We start from the raw sequence: 20,101 nt of genomic DNA, 5'->3' as shown, positions 1-20,101 counted from the left end.
TACAATTAAATATATATTCTAATTAAAATACAATTCACAACTATTTGTGTAATACTACACTTACAGTTGAATAAATTATACAAGTTTAATGATTGGAAAATGTCTATGCACAGAAAAGTCGAATTCTGGAGGCGTAGTCGAGTCTCGCTTGTGTCCGCCAGCTAACAACTTGAGCACGACAAAATTTGTTTTGGCTACTTTGAGAAGATCTGTTATCTGTAACAAAAGTAATTTTATTACATTAGCAATAAGAATCAAAATTCTCTGGTATAATTACAGAATAGCAACCAAAACAGAATAAGTTACATTACAATTCAAATAATTACATAATCTACCTTTTACTAAATGATGTACAGAATCCTAATAACTACGCACTAATAAGGCTAGGGAGTTATAAAAACAGCTTTATTAGATTACGACAATTACACTCTTTACCTAGTAGAAAAAAAAATTCAATGTATAGACTTCTCAACAACAATTTTAACACCATAATGAATTTTTATATTATTTATATTTATTTATTTATATATTTATTTACCTCTTGATCTGGCGTTGTAATAGTTTCCAATAGAGATCGAGCTTGCTGAAAATGCTTGCAACCTCCAAGATACAGTATCACAGGATTTTCATATCTGAAATAAATTGCCAATACTCAAAAGATATTATGGTTGTGTATTCAATGAAAGATTTTATTCCCCTGCTTATTTCTCTTCCATCCAATAATTTCAAGGCCCACAAGTGGACTAATATTCCGACCCCTACCAAACTATACAGATCACTTTAAATATAGAATACTTGTAGAAATTACTTCTTAAGATGGCTTTTAAACAAACATGTCATTCATATTTTCATTAAGAACAGTATAAACCACACAACATCTAAGTGGAGATGTAGAGTTTGTCATTTGTGAATTTTTAAATTATTATTTTTGTCTTTATTATTGCATACCCAAGTTATTAAACTAATATAGATATATATATATATATATATATATATATATATATATATATATATATATATATATATATATATATATATATATATGTTTTTGATTTAGTCATTTGCTTATAAAAGGTTTAAATTGGATGGATATCATACTCACTGCAACGGCTGTGTCATCTCACAGAACTCGTGATAGTGAACTTGTGGCGGCGTGAGAACCGAGAGCGGCGCAAACCGATGCTTGTACCGAACTGCTTCGTTGTCGAACTCTGACTGTGGCTGACGAATCTTTCCCTGTAGTTTGAAAGCCACTAAAGCCTAAAATAATAAAAAAATCATTAAGTTTATTAAAATATAAGAATATAAGAGTATGGTCTACCTTAATGGTCCTGCAATCGTGAGTCATAAAATATAATATCGAATCACATTTTTTTTAATACAACTTACAAATGGCAAACAAGCTGACGGCCCACCTGATGGAAAGTGGTAACCGTCGCAATAAAAAAAACTACTTGAATAGTTACAAAATTAACAATGGTGTTCAGAGAAATCGTTTGACATGATGCCCACAACCAACTTTTACCATTGCATAGTTCGCTGCCATTACTAACCCTTTCCCTCTCATAAAGGTCATTGCCCTATTAAGAGACTAGTATTTTTAGAACTTATGTGCATTTTATTAATCATATAGACATCAGATAGACACAAGAGAGATTACCATTCCATTTGTAAACATTTATTTAAAAATAAAACCTAACCAAGTTAGTTATTAATATTTATAATATAATAAGCTAATATCTTTATTATAATAAAACTAATATTTTTATTAGTAAATATTATTATGAAGATAGTGTTTTACCTTATAGTACCCGCCGCACATATTCTGCATGACTTGGCACATAAGTCCCTCTCGCGCATACGGCCGACTCCGCTTCTTTTGTTTCCGCGTGCCACCACGCTTCGCGTCCGACCGTCGGGTGCCTTCGTTCGCTAACGTTTCCGCGCGTCCTAGCGCTGACACCAACCAGCCATATAGAAATTCGTACAAATACCTAAAAATTTATATAAAGATTATTTACTAAGGACACAGTTATATCAATTACCTGTTTTGGTCTAAAACTTCACGTGTCGCGACTTAGTATGTCAAATAGTATTAAAATTTCTCGATGACTTAAGCCAAAAAAAAAATAACAAACAGATAAATTCACTTTCACATTTATAATAATAATAAAGTGAATGTTAATAGTTGCAAGCAATAAATACATTTTTGTTTCAAGCAACACATAGATAGATAGATTCTCTTTATTGTTTCCTCCAAAAGATTACAATAGTAAACTTATTATAAATATAAATAATTACAAGAAATAATTACTATGAGAAAACAATGGGCGACCTTATCGCTAAGAGCGATCTCTTCCAGGCAACCTTTGGATGGAGAATTATAATAACTCAATTATAATTTAAAATTAACTAATTGAAATGCATAAAATAGCATTCCCAACTTTCAATTAATATTTTATTGGATATTTAATCAGAAAAATAAAATTAAAAACATAACAATTAACACAATAATTTTAAACTAAACACTAAAACCGCTACTGCTTGCTGCATAAGAAACACATATAAACATAAATATCAAAACCCTGGTAAGCAAAACTCTTCCTACTCCATAACGTTTCTTACTTTTTAGGTGATTATTTTGTAGAATCATCATCATGTCAGCCATTAACTGTTCACTGATGAACATAGACCTCTGCCTATTGGGGGGTTTTACCAGTAGTTGCCACGCTTGGCAGGCGAACTGACAAGCGCAGTTAGACTTTGGTAATGTTTCAAGAGGGACGCTGCTGTCCATCTCTCGACCATTTTTTGATGGGTGAAAATGGTATGGTAACCCCGCCTGCGCTAACGGGATATTCTGGCGGAGCACCAATGAAAGATGATAGATGAGAATAAAAACAGGCCAATTTGCCCACCATGATGAATTCATCAGGAATTAACCATAATAGTTTCCAGGGGGGACCACGAGGAGATCGACCTGGTTGGGTATATTGCTAGCAATGGTATTTTTAGTCTCCATTACTAACAATCCCTTTCCCCCCCTCTCTCGACCATTAGGTTCCCTTAGTCGCCTCTTACAACACCCACGGGAAAGTAAAAGGTGGCCTATTCTATGCCGCGACCACATGGCATAGTTTGTAAAATATAGTATAACAAAATAAAAAATCATGCCCATATTGTACACATGTATACAAAACGTTACCAGAATATATAGTGGTATTCGTGCACACTGTATAACTCGAGCTCGAGCCCGGACAGCAGGTACGCGATCATGACGCGTAGCACGTGATAGAGCAACCACGTGCCGAAATAGGCACGAGGACCTGAACCAGCTGCTCCGCTCACAACGGCATCTACACTCTCCGCCTGTGATCAATAGTGTATGGCTAACCTTAGCATAAAAACAGAGACAAAACAAAAACAAAACTTATTTTTGATCTTTTTTAACATTAACCCGTATAAAAAGTACATGAGGGCAATAGGTGTAACAATCCCTTCTGATTTTCAATATCCAAATCATCTTAGAACCATCATTAATCTCTTTAATCTAGCCCCCTTTCACTAGTTTCAGTCACAAACCTATTTTAGCTATTAAGGTAAATTTATTATTATTTAGGTAAATTAAAAAAAAATGTAATGACTTTTCAAAAGTGCTTCAATGTAAGTTTATTTGAATAAATGATTTCTATTCTATTCTATTCTATTAAATCTCTTCTTTTACGTTAAATTTCAAATTTGAAAGAAAGTGGCAAAACAGCGTAATAGCAAAATAAGTTTGTAAAAAGTTTTAGTTTTTATGAATAAGAGGGTAGTAAATCTAAAAAACGCTAGTTTAGTAATCCCAAGGCTAGCAATATAACCTGTCAAGTCGATCATCTAACGGTCTCCACTGAATTTTTCTTTTATTATGGCAAAAACAGTCATTACACTTATAAATAGGTATTTATAAATAAGATATTATACAATAGACCAAACAGTGCCGATAAATATTAATTAATTATGGTTAATTTCCAGTAAATTTATAACGATGGGCTAACTATCTTGACTTCATTCTCATTTAGCAAATTTGGACACAGCTTTGATAACATAAAAAATATAGTAACATTTATTATAACATAACCCTTATTACATATAAAAATCTTATCTTCTAAAGATATAAAAATCTTTTATAGCAATATTCATTAACGCTAATCTACGAAACTGATCAACTGATTTTAATTAAATTTTATAAATATGTATTGTTGTATAGGCCAAAAACAGAAACAGAATAGTAGAATGAGGCGATAGGAGACAAAGCGTTTGTCGATATTTAAATAGCTTTTTGCCTGTTACTTCGTACGCGTGAATTTCAAAAGTAGGAAAACAAAAAAATAGACCACTCCTAGATGGTGTATCAAGGTAAAACCTATACCAGATTTTAAATTAGACATTCTGAAACACAACTGTGAAAACCGCATCCGATTTAGCGCAGTAGTTTTTGCGTGATACAGAAACAAACATAAAGACAAACAGACAAAATTTCTAATATTGTTTTGACTTCTATTACCCTTGTTTAGACCTCACACATTAATTTTTCTTAAATATTTCCCATGTACAGACATTACGTAGTAACAATTTTATTATATTAGTATGATAAGATAATGGTTGTATATACCTCATCTTGAAGTGTTGCAAACTCGTCTAGAAGCAGTGCAAATTTATCTCGTTGACGTGCTCTATTATGTCCACACACTTGTAGAAGTACAGCAAACGGACGCACGCATCGAGCCAAAAAGTTTTCTACGAATTCACGCGTCTGTAATAAGAAACAAATTCAAATTAATTTTATTATTCATTTGTTGGAAAATTATTTTTAATTTCATAATAATAAATATGCTGACGATTGAAGTGACAAATATTGCTACAGCAATTCTTTCATATAAGTCACATAAGATGCCAATACGCTTCCATTCTCAATTTGAATATGGTAAACCGAGCAAGTCGACAATTTACATATAAGTCAACAATACCTCTGATTCCCAACCATATATTTAAGAAAATTTGTTTACAAAAACATTGATACTAACAACTAAATATTTGATCCACTGTAGATTTTTATGAGTGGAATATAATAATAAAACAAAGCGACTGCAAAATCAATGTATTAGATACATCTATAACCTTCGAAAGTATGACCACATATCTAGTTATCGCAGTCAACTCAAATGGCTTCCTATCAGGCTACGGAGAAATGTCCACATTCTTACTCTTCTTTTCAATATCCTTTTTAATCCAACATGTCCACATTACCTTCAGGAAAGATTCAAATTTCGCGAAATTGATGTTCGCCTGAGAAGCAGTAATGACTTCATTATAGATTTGCCTTGTTTTAATACTCAAAGCTATGCCATGTCATTTACTGTACATGCTGCACGTCTCTGGAATTCACTTCCTAATAACTTAAAGATGGCACAGTCGCTGAAATCTTTTAAAGCAGGTATCATAAAATTTTATTTTGAAAATCCCTCTTCATTGAGCCAATTGTGAATATATGTATTTATTATGTATACATGTATGTGTATGTAGGAGTGTATATATGTATGTGTATGTATGTATATATATGTATATGTATATATATGTATGTGTGTATATGTGTATATATGTATGTGTATGTGTATAAGTTTTTATTTATTAATGTTATATTATTATTAATTTACTTTTATTATTTACATATGTAGGTATATAGAGCTGTTTTTATTGTGTTATATATTCAATTTTTTTTTTTTACTGGGTATTATTTAGTTTATCTTTAATTGTACGGTTATTACCCTTATACATTCTACAGTTTTCTTTCAGCTTCTCAAAGGTTGACTGTAAGAGATCCCTTTATGGGATAAGTCCGCCATTGTATACTAAATCATTTACTAGTATTTAATCTGACTTATGTACAATAAAGATTTTTACAATACAATAAAACAATGAAAATTATTACAAGTAAAAAGAAATACTTTGTGAATATTATGACTTACTTATACTCGATCTACTACTGCACACAATTCTAATACAAATGTAGAATAACTATAAAATAAAGTTAAATCATATTTGACGAGATCACAACTATAATTATAATGAAAGCCTCATAGAACAACTTACTTGCGGCGTAGACACGACTGGAGACTTAGGCGTGAGAGCGGGAGGATTAACAAAGTTCTTGACTGAATCGCGCAGTATCTCCAGCAAGGCGTGATGAGGCCGCGGCGGACCGGACTGCGCTAGGGAGGCCGTGCTAGCGGGCGATGGGCTTAGATACAACAGCTGTAGCGCAGACCGCGACAAGATGCATGCACGCTGCCGGCTAAACTCCATGAAGAAGTCCTGGAATATTTAAAGATTTTAATTTTATATATATCGGATGAAACCAAAGTTGTACGGAAAATCTAATCTACTAAAAATCTCCCCATACTATAGAAAATATTAATGTCCGAAATTTCGTTACCCTATTGCGTTTCTTACACTGGGGTACTGAAGCACACCCCATCACTTATAGACATAAGTCGACTTTCCCTGTTAGTTTTATTATATTATTATTATAGCAATAGTTATGTGGAAACTCAAGTAACCAAAAAAGCAGAAAAAAAATACCGTCCTAAAAAACTTCTAAAGTAAACATTATATTATTGTTTGTGTTGTTATTTTTTATTTATTTACACTTAATTTGACCAGTTACAAAAAATAATACAGTTTGTTATTATATGATTAAAGGTAAAAGTAGAAGCAATTACTTACTAAAGACACTCTGCCCTGCCCTGGAAACACCCAGGGCAGGGTACTATCATTAATATTATGGAGGCTTGTAGTGAACTCTCTTATGACATTATTAAATGAAGGACCATACTATTGAATATACCGATGATATAGCTATAATGGTGAATGAACAATTTCCAAACATGGTATTAGGTATACAGACAGCTTTACAACAATTAGAACCACCATTGCGCCATTGCCGTAGAGCAACTCAACATCTCTCAGTAAATCCTGGGAAGATTACAATTATTATTTTTTTACCAGACAGAGACAGCTAAAGTAATTCATAACACCAAGCATTTAACAGTATACTCTGTTATGTCTATGGCACTGCTCATGTCTATAGGCGACGGTTACCACTTTCCATCAGGTGGGCCGTCAGCTTGTTAGCAATTCTAAGTTGCATAAAAAAAAAAAAAATTTACGGCAAGAGACTGATGTAGTCAAATGAGATCAAATATGCCAGCTTAATGTTTTATAATGGATTCACGTAAGAATGGCATGTACATAGTTAGGGCTATGACAAAAAAGCTATGTGCAGATCTGCATATGGTAAGATATAGGGACAGAAACCACAAATAAAGAGAGTCTATGAAATGATGGTGAAACCGACTTTAATATATACTTTAGCATAGTCTGGTGACCTAGGACAAAATTAAAACAGACAGATAAATACAGAGAACAACATGTCAGGCAATATCTAGTGGATTTAGGAGCATACCAACAGCAACGTAAAGATTATACTGAATCTCCTTCCACTGCTGAGTATACAAGAATACAACAGCAAAGTAATGTCTCAAGAATTCTTAAAAATTTCTTAAACAGAGTGGTTGAAGAATAAACTCATTTACAGTTGAGGTAGACAATGGATAAGACTCATAATGAGTGCCTTAACTGGACACATGTAAGGCTAAGGTAAGATACTTTACAAAATGAATCTGTGTTCGGACACACACATAGTGAGGAATTGGAAATCATAATATAAATTTACTAGCAATGGCTTATTCGGAGCCAAGATACTATAGATATCTTAAATCGCGAGCTAAAATAATAGCGTAAGGCAGGGGAAGCATAAAATATCCCAATGAGTTACGTTCAGCTCAGCTGACCCCATACGTGAATACAAAATAAAATAAGAGTATATGATCAATTTAAAGAATACAGTCCAACTAAAAACCTCCTTATTATAACTAGTTAGAAATATTTTATCCAGTGAGTAATGTGTGCATATCTAAAAGAAGTTACTTAATAACATAATTACCAATGCAGTATGGAAGTTCGTACAAGAAGTGATCTTCCACGCGTGACGCAACCTCGTGACCTGCTCGTCAAAGTACTGCAGAGCCTCTAACCGGGGTTTGATGCGGGTGTATCGCGGAAATGTTGGAGGTAAGAGACGCTGATTGATCATCGGCTCAAATCCCATTGGGTTTGGAGAATCAGCTGCAAAAATACTGTCATATGTCATAAACTAAAAACAATAGATATTTATGTAACATAAGATGCAAGGAAAGGAATACTGTACAATATATTAAAAAAACTGAAGGAAAATAGTAAATGAAACCCCATACCAAGCAATGTAATAGCAAATGTAATAATAGTAGGCTATTATACCTCTTTACTGTGACCAATAGTTGCACTATAATGGATTGTTATGGATATACACCATCATTTCTTAACGCAAAGCCCATTTGTTTGATTCTAATATACTGAGTGAAATGTAAATGTTACTCATACATACACTACAATTGATAAATACTTCTAACTTCTTATATTTAAAAGACTGAATAGATTTGACTGAAATGTCGTACACTAATTTACTATATCCTAGATTAACAAAACATCAATAATAAATACTATTTCAATTGTGCAAAGATAAAACTACATGTTAATTTTTAAATTACTAACAATTTTCAATAGGTTGTGTCCCTTTCCCTGCAGTCTTTATGATGACTTTCATCATTTCAGAGCAACCATTTAACAGAGCAACACAGTCTGCTCCAGATTGGGAATCTCTCTTTGTTATTAGCAAAAGTGCTTGATAGAACATCCTAGTGAACCTGATTCTTGCAGCTAATGCACTCCATAAGCTGTTTGCCTGTAAAAATATAGCATTTATGTGAAAATCAACAAGACATGATAAGTATATTTAAATTACTTATCTTTTATACACTTTTGTGTGTCTTTTCTCTATTTTGTGATAAGTAACATTTATATTTTTTTACTTACAATAAAATAATAATAATAAAAAAACATACTATTATTATACATACATAGACATATTGTTTAAATGGTAAGTAAATTATTACTTATTATTTATTTAATCTAGTGGGATTTACTCCAAAGATTTTAAACTAACATAATTTTTTTTTTAAATATTTTACTTATTATCCCATAATATTCAATTCTAATCCCTGAATTCACTGTTATTTAATAAGAAACACTAAATTCATTATAAGAGTTTATAACTTAATAAAATTTATTAATTGAAAAATGTCTATGGAGAAATAATTAAAAAAACAAACCTCATCTTCACCACTTCTTGCTTTTTTATTTAATTCCTCTTCTTGTTCTCTGAGCATAGCTATGCACCTCTGCTCACTGACTTCAAGACTAGCATCATAAGTATTACCTGACTGTGGATTTGAGCCCAGACGATAACCATAGCCCATAGGTTGGAAGTCTTCCTCCTCAAACACTTGTGCCCTAAAATAGTATAAAAAAAATACTATAAAACATATAAATTATATTAGCAAAAATTTAATTATACTAAATTTCAAAACTACAGCACTATTGGAGAATTCGACACTAATATTCCAATCTAGATTCTAGATACAAAGAATCTAATGGTTTCAAGTGACCTACTATTATTATTGAAAGATGGATTTTTCAGACAGAAAACCCTGTGACACTGCAACCTTTCTATGATCTTTTGTGCTTACCCATTTTTAAAGTTCACAGGTAATTCCTATCAATGATAAGAATTTTTAAAGTGACCTAATATATTAGGTTCATTATCATTAGTGATGTAGAAGACTATTTATAGTTAATTTTTCTTAAAATTATGAAGTTTACTTTTAATAAAAGGTAATTAATAATTTAATTTCATAAATAATTTATAGTGCTTTTATTAAAAAACTTACTTGTTAATGCAATCTCTAATACAATCAAGCAATTTATATACAGCAATGCAGTATGCTTTTAAAGTTTTATTTATAATCAAATGTGGCTGATGCAAATACAGATTTGTGAATACAGTCTGAGCAAGAGAATGGCCTTCCAACCAGGAGACAATGCAGGCCATTGTTGCATCAATTATACCAATGAGCTCACTTGGTTCCAAATCATCTATTTTCAATTTGCCTGCCTGTAAAAATTAAATACTGTTTTATAAATTATTAATCGATATAATAAAACTGTAACTATATTATCCTTGTGTAAATCACACCGAAACACTAGAACAGACTTAGATAAAATTTTATAATCTCAAAAACTTATCCCATATTTACAAGATCACTAAATTATTACCACTTTTTTCTACTACAAAATACATAAAAAAAACATAGGGAATGATATTGTAAATACATATGATTACTATCATGGTATGTAATAACAACTCAAAATAAAAATACTATAATGAGTTTCTATATTCAGACAAATCTAAAATGCTATTTATGTATTTGTTTTTAAAACGATAATAAATTAAATACTTCAATTTATAATCTTTAAGCACTTTGTAAAAAGAGAGGGAAAGAAATAAAAATAATAGATCTAAAATTGTACACAATTATGGTTTATATATTTACCGCAACTGCTTGTTGAAAGTTTAAAGGCTTAGGATTTCCACGGTTGCACATCATTCCAGCATCCATCTTTGGGTCCATCATCTCAATAGCTGACATAGCTTCAAACAGCCCAAATAGATGACCATCATGGAGTAGCTCACCTAGCTGTAAATCTAAATGAACAAATAATGTAAGATGAAATAGAATTAATATATTAAAATTTTGTTCAGTGTGTACACTTAGTTCAAAACCCACTAATTGAAAATTTCTATGCAACATAACAGTAAAACTAATCCTAACCACCAATTATATCTATTTCTGCTACATCATTTTTGTAACATACCACATGTATTGTGGTTTCAAACTAAATTGTAAAGCAGTCAAAATTATTTCATATCAAGAAATGTAACCTTAACAGTCAATGCTGTTCGTGGCAATGAATGAGGAGTGCACTGGCCAGCACAGAATTATATATAATTTGCATACACAGATTTTTTTAATTTACATTGCCAGTATTAAAAGTAAAACTAAAATATAATAGAAAAAGATATAGACCAAATACTCACCTTGTATATACTTAAAAAAATCTGATGTTATATCAACCCAGTTGTAGGTAACTTCAGGGGAGACAGACAACAAATCCATTGTGCTGAAAATTATCTTAATGTTGAATGGGTACACGACATTAATAGATTAATTCATAATACCGATAACAACAGAACATAACCTTATTACACAAATAAGTCAACTACATACAAAATTTATTTACATTATATTGGCAGTAACTATTTAAAAATTAAATAACTAGAATTATATATAATACATAATCTATGTAGTGCTCAACAAACAAATAAAAATGATACGCAAGTTGCAAATATTACTAACCCGTCATCATAATCATCATTATCACCCATTTTGAAACTTGAGGGCTAGAGTTACAGTCAAAATATTTAATATAAAAGTTATATTATGATTTTAAATTCATTGAAAGAATTGAACTCACCTTGTAAATTCGGAAAATCAATTTTGAAAACACCTACTTAAATAAAAATTAAACCAAATGTCTAAAATGACAATTATGACATTAATTGACAAATTTGACATTGACAATTTTTTCTTTATTCTTTAGTGGCATTTACCCCCATTGACAATTCATAACAGATATTTTTATTGTTTAGCAATGCGTCTATTTTTTTTTTTAATGTATAATCAATTGGTTACCCTGCCTAAGCTAACGGCATAAGCTGGCGGGATACCAGTGAGGGATGACAGATGAACATGAAAGCAGGTCAGTTAGTCCATCGTGACGAATGCGACAAATATTAATCACAATGCTTTCCATGAGGAACCGCGTGGAGGTCGACCTGGCAGGGTTTGTTAACAATGGGGGCATTAGTTTCCATTACTAAAAATTTTATTCCGTCCTGAATGCTTTTATTACCTACACTATCAACATACTGAAATTTGTGTTACTATTATAGTTTACTATAGAACGTGTTGAATATGAACAATTTTAAACGTCATTTAATTTTTTTAAGATACTTATAGTGACATTTTTATTTAGCATACAATCCGGGCTCACAATCTTTAAAATAAAATATTAATGAAATCACCTGGATTTTTTGAAATTTCCCGAAATGTGTTCATCTTTTATATAGCCCAAACATAGAAGCCCGAAATTAGGGTGAATAGAAACGAGGGCAATTAATTGAAAAATTAGCTAAAAATTACACTTTTGTAAAGTAAATTTAAGTACGTAAGTAGGTGGAGAGGATTATTAATAGTGAGGACTTTAATTCCCATTGCTAGCAATATACTCTGTCAGGTTTTTTTTTATGGGTGAAAATGGTATGGTAACCCCGCCTGCGCTAACGGTATACGCTTGCGGAGCACTAGTGAAGGGTGATAGATGAGAATGAAAACAGGTCAGTTAGCTCATCATGATGAATTCGTCAGAAATTAACCATAATAGTTTCCAGGGAGAACCGCGAGAAGGTCGACCTGGTTGGGTATATTGCTAGCAACGGGATTCTCAGTCTTCATTACTAACAATCCCTTTCCCCACAAACCCTATCAGGTTGACTTCCACACGTCGATCCCCCATTAACAATCATGATTATTTATTGTTGAATGTATCATAATAGGCTAATATCACCTCTCAATAATGCCCCGCCTGCGTATACCGATAGTGCAGGCGGGGTTACTATTCCATCATCATCTATTAAGAACGTAAATAGTTAATCTTATTTACCAAAATTATATTGGGCATATATGAAAATAGGCTTGGCGTGTCTTTTTATCTTAGAAATCATTATCATATCAGCTTTTATCTGTCTATTGCTGAACATACGCCTCCCCCATAGACTGTCATAATGAACGGGGTAGTTCCTTATGACAATAAATTGTTCAAACAGATCGTTATTGATTTAATTTATAAATAAGCAAGCGACTTATAATTTAGATATTACTTTATTATTTTAAAAGAAATCTTAAGAATTAGTTTCTCTAATCTGTGGCAGAGATTTTGTATCATCTAATTGTAATCTGTTCCTCTAGACAAGTGGCAAGCGAATTCGTCGATGGAATCAGCATCGCTACCAAGCCCGTGAGATAGAATGAGATAGCAACGCCGGATGGCTTATTCCAATTCACGGATTTACTAGCGATGTTGATTCCATCAACGAATTCGCTTGCCACTTGTCTAGAGGGCCTGAAGCGTAAGTATTATGTTTCCCTAATAAAAAAAAATAGAAATGGGTATAATGATAACAGATATATCAATTAAATATATTTAATACTGTTTTGAAACAACTTTGTTGTAGTCGGTGTGTCTTCTGTTACAGGATCATAAACGTCGCTGTCCAGTTGACTTTGTTCCGTGCCAGAAGTATCATTTGACGATTGGTTTAAGCCATTACTTCCAGGTTTAGATAAACCAATTCCATTCAATCCCATATCCATGCAATCAAAATGTAGAATCTGTAATTTAATAAATTAATAGGTATATAAAAAACTGATGTATGGCATAACCTCAGATTAAGTTGGCAGCGTTAGTCGTAATGGGTATACGAATCTGCAACCCAGTGATAGTACTCACGAAACTTAATAACTTACTACAAGAAGCATAAATTACTCGTATGTCATGATTATGTGTTATGAATTAACCTGTATCACACTTTTATGTGCATAGGCGTATTGAAGAGGGGCTTGCCTACTCCAGAATTGTCTAGTCCGCCTCACAATCAGATGCAAAACTTTTAATAATAATAACAATATTAAATGCTACATAGTTATACGAATTGCGTGGCCTTCAAACTAGAATGTCCTGTGTTATGTAGAACCTAGCGACGGAGATCTGGGTATACAACTAAACCAAACCAATTTAGAAAAGTTCGTTATTTAGATTGCCTTTACCAAGAATCGAACCTGGCACCTCAACACGCAAATCTACTGATCCGTTGAGATTATCATACTATGAGCAAAGACATGTCCCAAAATATATAATATGATTCTTTTAAGGGAGCCAGGCCCTTTTTGAAGAGCATAATATCATGAGCGGCAAAATAGCTAGGTAATTCGAACAATGCTTGCAGTGCAACATTGCAGCCGAAGCTGGATAAAATACATGCTTAACTTTAATTAAAATACAAATTTCAATATATTATTTCATGTGTATTTAAAATACGAAATATTTCTAAACTATATATTTGAAATATAAAAAACAAAGTATTTTAACTATTTTTATTTAAATAACAAAACACAATCAGGTATTTGACAATGTAAATAGAATAGAACTAATCCAACTCAGGAAAACTTCCTTTCATGATATGACATGATATTTTGCTTACGAAAACTATCGAGTGTTATTTTCTGCAAAATGCACCCATCAATAAAATCACTAGAATGAAGATAAATGTATGTTAAAATGTATTTTGAAGTCATAAGTATTTGAAATACTAGCTTCAAAATATGTCGCCGTCACGTATTTGAAATATGAATTACTAATTATATTTTTAAGAAATAATTGTAATAAATTGAAATAAATACCAAATAGGTATGTATTTCAATTACGTATTTAAATTATAAGTAATTCTAATACTGCCCAGTCCTGATTGGAGTAGGCAATGCAAATGAATGTTCACTATATTCCCGTCAGCAAAACTGTATACCAGGTCACTCAGAAAGTATTGCGAGAAAAAGTTTTTATGTATGTGAGACTGGCCAGTTATAATTTATTTATAAATATGATTACTTATAAGTAAAAATAGGTACGTTCTAAATTCTAAACTTCTTTCCACATTTTTGCCAGCTAATTAAAATTACCGTGTCTCATTGAAAAATGTATTTGCGTCGAGAACATTTTCGCGCTATGATTATTTATGATTTTAAGTGTCGCCTGAAACCGGACAAATCGTACGATACACTTTAAATGGCATTCATGGATGAAGGCCCTTCTAAGGCAACCGTGTATCGTTGGTATAATGAATTTAAGCGCGGTAGACTAACTTTGCGGAATGAAGTAAGAAGTGGTCGCCCTTTGACGGCTGTTACGGAAGAAAACGTGCTAGCAGTGAAAAATTTGATTCAAGACAATATACGAGTTACATACCAAGAGATTCAACATATACTGCAGATTGGATCAAGAAGCCTTTACGAGATTCTACACGTGCATCTATGATTGCGGAGGATAGTTTCACGCTGGGTGCCGCACAACCTCACTGATAATCAGAAGCTGGCAAGGATGGAATGGTGCCATGATATGATAAACAAGTTTGAAGCAGGCTCGTCTCAGCGTGTTTACGATATCGTTACAGGTGATGAATTCTGGATTTATCTTTGCGATCCAGAAACAAAGCGTCAGTCGACGGTTTGGGTGTTTCAAAACAAATCAACGTCTACCTAAAGTAAAGCGATCTAGAAGCGGGGGGAAGATTTTGATCGGAAGCTTTTTCAATTTGACTGGCTACCTGATGTCAATTCCTTTACGAAACCAAAAAAGCATTAACGGCGAATGGCATACTACCAAATGCTTGCCAGAAGTTTTCTCTGTTGTAAGCAACAAGCGACCAAACACAGGGCTCCACGGGTTACTGCTCCACCACGATGATGCACCCGCCCACACCGCAATCAAAACGAGGGACTTCCTAGACAGCACACCGGTCAAATTCCTGGGTCACCCTCCTTACAGCCCTGATCTAGCACCATGTGACTTCTTATTCCCAAAAATAAAAAATCAGCTCAAAGGAATACAATTTTCGTCGCCGGATGATGCGTTCTAAGCGTTCAAGCAGGTTGTAAACGAGGTGTCTGCGGCGGACTGGAAAAAGTGTTTCGAAAACTGGTTCAGACGCATAAAACTTTGTATAGAGACTGGTGGAGAGTACTTTGAAAAGATGTAATAAAAATATACTTACCTATAGAACATTTTTTTAGTATCGAAAAACTTTCTGGGTGTCCCACGTATATAGAAATGGACTGTTATTAATTAATATATGTACATTTTATGACTTACCAATATAGGAGCCTTGTCGATTCTGGTATCCATGTCCATACAAACATGCAACTTCTGCTCAACAATGTTAATATCGAATAGCCTTATACACATATCCATCAACCCTGGAGGTAGATAGGGCACTGGGATTGGAACGCAAAACGGCGGAGGATTTCTGGCTGCAATTATGAACATTGTAAAGGTATGTATTATTTATCTACTTATAGGCAGGTGTCTACTTCTCACAACGTTTATTTCCTCCTACATTACATCCGTATCCTTCCTAATACGAGTATTACTAATGTAAAAGTGAGTTTATTCGTTCGTTCGTAACCAAATTGCCATGAAAATTAACGTACACATAATATTGAGGACGGAAAAGGACATAAGCTACTTTTCATTCCAATCAGTATAATAACCCGGTCACGTGAACGAAGTTACGAGTCTACACCTGTAATATTTTGAAACTAACTAACCGGGAATATGAGAATGAGAATTAGAGCCTTCGAACCACGTGATTGCACTTATTGCTAGTTCACAGCAAAATAAATAGGACCATAATAATAAATAAATTAGACGAAACTTAAAAAAGAACTATGCTCTTTTCTTGAAAGTTATGATCTTTCAAGAAAAGAGCATATTTCTTTTTAAAAGGTCGACAGTACACCTGAAATGCCTTTGGTATTGTGGATAATCATGGGCGCCAGTAGTTACGATCAGGTGAGACGTATGCTCGTTTACCCCCTTAGTTATAAAAAAACCAACCCAATATTTAGACAAAATTCTTGTTAATAGTTGTTTCTACTACATGTACAGGTCTTGAACGATGAATAATCTAGAACCTAAATAGTGAACTAAAAAACATTTCAACACAAATCAAACTTTCATTCTAAATTAATTTTAATTTTATATGAAAAATTAAAATTATTTTCAAACAAACATTTACTAGCGAATTTATTTGCGTGCCGGAATATCTTTAGTAACTGGAATAAAAAATAACCTATCCAAATAATATATCCTCGATCCTCTATATACGTGCAAACCAAATTTTATATTGATTGGTTAAGTAATTTAGGCGCTAATTTGTAATAAACAAACATACTCACTTTCACATCTATAATATTATTAGGGATTTCTACACATTATATATTGTTATTAAAAACTTAATGAAAACTAGTCTTTTCTAAAGTTTAAATGCTAGATACTCTCTGTGAACATTTTACCCTGACGTCGTATAGAATTTTAACTATTTTCTGGGTCAAATGTTAACAGTGGATTAAAGACAAACAAAAGAAAGTAAAAATAATTATAAATGCTTACCAGAAAACGTATTTCTATATACACTGTCATTATTCATTTTCACTTCCAAGTCTAAAGTAGATTCCGTGGGTTCAAAAGTCAATACCGCACATGCTAAAATAATTAAAAAATATATATTATTTCATCGATATTTTGTCTTCGAAATGTAATAATTCCTTAATAATAAAATATACCACAATCAATATAATAATCTTAAATTAAATTTCAATCCTTTTTATTAGAAATTACAATAAAATATACCTATTGTTGATTCATGGTTGCTCATAATAGTGATCGCATTGTCAATTATTTTTACAGCATTTTTTTCTTGAGTAAAGATACTTTATAGTAGATTATAGAGGGATTACTTTAAGTAGTGATATTATTTTTTAAATAATTTTCTTAATAATAAAATAATAAAAGTAATGGGCCATTATATACTAAACTTTATTATAACGTATTAACAACCCCATAATTTACTACTACTCGTACTGAAACTCATACTACATCATAAAGAATTACACTATGACCCCCAAAAACTTCTAAAAAGAACAATTGCTACTTATATATAAACGTAAATACCATGACATGGAATGACATGGAATATTCATAGCAATTACTTAAATATTTAAAAAATAATAGATATTGTATCTATTGAAAATAATTAAATAATTACAATATCAATTGTACTTCAATTATGCTTGTTAGAGATATTGATTTAAGAACATTAATATTGCTTTAGTCATATACATTAAAATATTACTTTGTAAAATGCAACCGTATACTTACTTCTTCTGTCGAAACTCAGCGATTCAATTCGAATACCAGTACAACATTCACATCTAAAATCGTCACAATTACACTTGCCACCGGTGAACGGCAAACGCAATGACCATCCAGGACTATACCATGGACGGGGCATCATTTTCTTTATAATCTGTAAAACAAAACAATATTGAAAAACCAAAACTTTGGTAAATTTTAAAATAATACAATAGTAACATATTTCGGATGATGCTTAGTCGCCACAGTAAAAAGTAATATATATACGATAAGCGTTAAACAAAATACACTTCGTGATCTTCAAACAAGAATACATAACAGTGCATGACAACCCAAATGAAGAACATTACACAATTAAAGAGATATTTTGAAAAGAATATTGGATAGCATTATTTCCTAAATTAACCTAACCGTGAATCCAATTTAAGGCCTCATTTAAATGGCAAAATATTTACCAGAGCTCTGAGATTAGCTATATTTTGCTTACTATATTCCCCAACATTTCCATAAAAAATATAACATATCAATACTAATCAGCGTTGATAATATAATTTACCAAGAACTATAATGAATTAGTAGACAAACATATCTTAAAATTGATAATAAGGAATTTAAGTACAGATACCTTATTTGTGTTTATATCATAATAAATAGAAAAATCTGACACATCCATTCCACTGTCCGCTCTGTTCCTTCTCAAATCATTTCTACTATTCAAATTTGTTCCTGAAATTGCCGTCCATAGACATAAATTTTTATATCCATGACAAACGGTAATATTTGCATTAATAATAAAGATAATATAAGCAAATAAATATCTCACCAAAACAATATTCTTTCACACAACACAACAACAACAACACCAAAGTCGTTTTCATTTTCATTTCATCTAAATCCAAACTATTTACTCAACCTACTTCCTCAAATGTTTCTGTCTCCAGGGACACCATACAAATGACTGTATTTCGTTAACCTACGTTAATACTAGCTGCAAAGGTATTACTTAAACCATTTGTATGCAAGTTATGCCGTGCGCGAGCGCACTATTGCGGGACTTTCTAAAGAAACTCCTGTGCATCGGATCGATACGGGCGCACCACCACCGAAGCCATCTTCAATTTCACGTTAAATTACCTCTGCACGCATATTATTATCTTATATAATCGTATTGTATTATTAAAGGTACATATAACAACAAAAGTTACTGAACAAAAGCATATCGGATATTAAAACATAAAATTGGAGAATTTCATATATTATACACGCTTTCCATTAAAATTACTAGTGACTTGATCGAATATACTATAATATTAAACATCATATCAAATATAATTTTCTAAATCTAAAAAACAAAAATGAGCCATATGAAACTACTCGTTATAGAATCTTTACTTGGAGAAATTACTAGTTACAGAATCAGTCCAACTTATAGTCCTCAAAAACGGGAATTTGTAAAGAGCTTCTATTATAAAATACAGTATTATTATGTTACAATGGATACCATAATAAATTCTTTCAATAACGGTATTTATTATGCTAGAAGGAAATCCTTATTTTAATATCTTCTAAAAAAAAACTTTAATTCTTGAAACCTCTGTTCCTCTAATAATCGTTAATTAATGGTCAACAATATGAAAATATTAATATACCTGTGTCTACTGATTAAAGTATTTGTAAGAATCGTTTGGACATAATTATTTGTGACAATTAGCAATAAATAACCTTACATTTAGCTTCCAAAGATATCCAGTAAAATCCCTGACACGATTATAATAATATATAAATAGCAACCGCTTTTTCTTTTCTATTCTACCTAATATATATATAATACCTTTCTATAAAACCGTCTTTTGTACTTTACTATATTTCTTTGTTTTAATATTAAAGTGGTGCAATAAAGAGTAAATAAATAAATAACTACATTTGTTCTCAAGAGCAACAGCGTATGAGGGGTGGC

The 20,101-nt window shown here is 32.0% G+C and overlaps 2 protein-coding genes across 4 annotated transcripts; both read right to left on the bottom strand.

Moving 5' to 3' along the window:
• On the bottom strand, nucleotides 1-11,680 carry LOC113518134 (N-alpha-acetyltransferase 35, NatC auxiliary subunit). Of its 3 annotated transcripts, XM_052892887.1 has the most exons (15): nucleotides 11,575-11,631; nucleotides 11,457-11,500; nucleotides 11,138-11,220; nucleotides 10,593-10,744; nucleotides 9,930-10,153; nucleotides 9,312-9,492; nucleotides 8,695-8,884; nucleotides 8,048-8,229; nucleotides 6,136-6,357; nucleotides 4,658-4,798; nucleotides 3,206-3,369; nucleotides 1,802-1,994; nucleotides 1,103-1,260; nucleotides 539-632; nucleotides 1-216 (listed from the first exon to the last, which is right to left on the bottom strand). In XM_052892887.1, the coding sequence occupies exons 2-15, from the start codon at nucleotides 11,483-11,485 to the stop codon at nucleotides 76-78; spliced, it is 2,154 nt and encodes a 717-aa protein (XP_052748847.1). In that variant the 5' UTR covers nucleotides 11,486-11,500; nucleotides 11,575-11,631; the 3' UTR covers nucleotides 1-75. The 3 variants fall into 3 exon arrangements, with proteins under 3 accessions (XP_052748847.1, XP_026758714.1, XP_026758713.1); XM_026902913.3 differs by lacking the exon at nucleotides 11,457-11,500 and having other exon boundaries at nucleotides 11,575-11,680; XM_026902912.3 differs by having other exon boundaries at nucleotides 11,457-11,595.
• A 1,668-nt stretch (nucleotides 11,681-13,348) lies between these two features.
• LOC113518038 (uncharacterized) lies at nucleotides 13,349-19,125 on the bottom strand. The gene is made up of 6 exons (XM_026902789.2): nucleotides 18,968-19,125; nucleotides 18,770-18,870; nucleotides 18,151-18,298; nucleotides 17,383-17,475; nucleotides 16,084-16,241; nucleotides 13,349-13,550 (listed from the first exon to the last, which is right to left on the bottom strand). The coding sequence occupies exons 1-6, from the start codon at nucleotides 19,026-19,028 to the stop codon at nucleotides 13,353-13,355; spliced, it is 759 nt and encodes a 252-aa protein (XP_026758590.2). The 5' UTR covers nucleotides 19,029-19,125; the 3' UTR covers nucleotides 13,349-13,352.
• Between the last annotated feature and the right edge of the window lie 976 nt (nucleotides 19,126-20,101).

This window comes from Galleria mellonella, unplaced genomic scaffold, assembly GCF_026898425.1.
Source record: "Galleria mellonella isolate WM207_F2 unplaced genomic scaffold, CSIRO_AGI_GalMel_v1 utg171, whole genome shotgun sequence".
Taxonomy (NCBI): domain Eukaryota; kingdom Metazoa; phylum Arthropoda; class Insecta; order Lepidoptera; family Pyralidae; genus Galleria; species Galleria mellonella.
The sequence above is the reverse complement of the archived record's forward strand: the minus strand, read 5'-3'. Positions and strand labels throughout refer to the sequence as shown.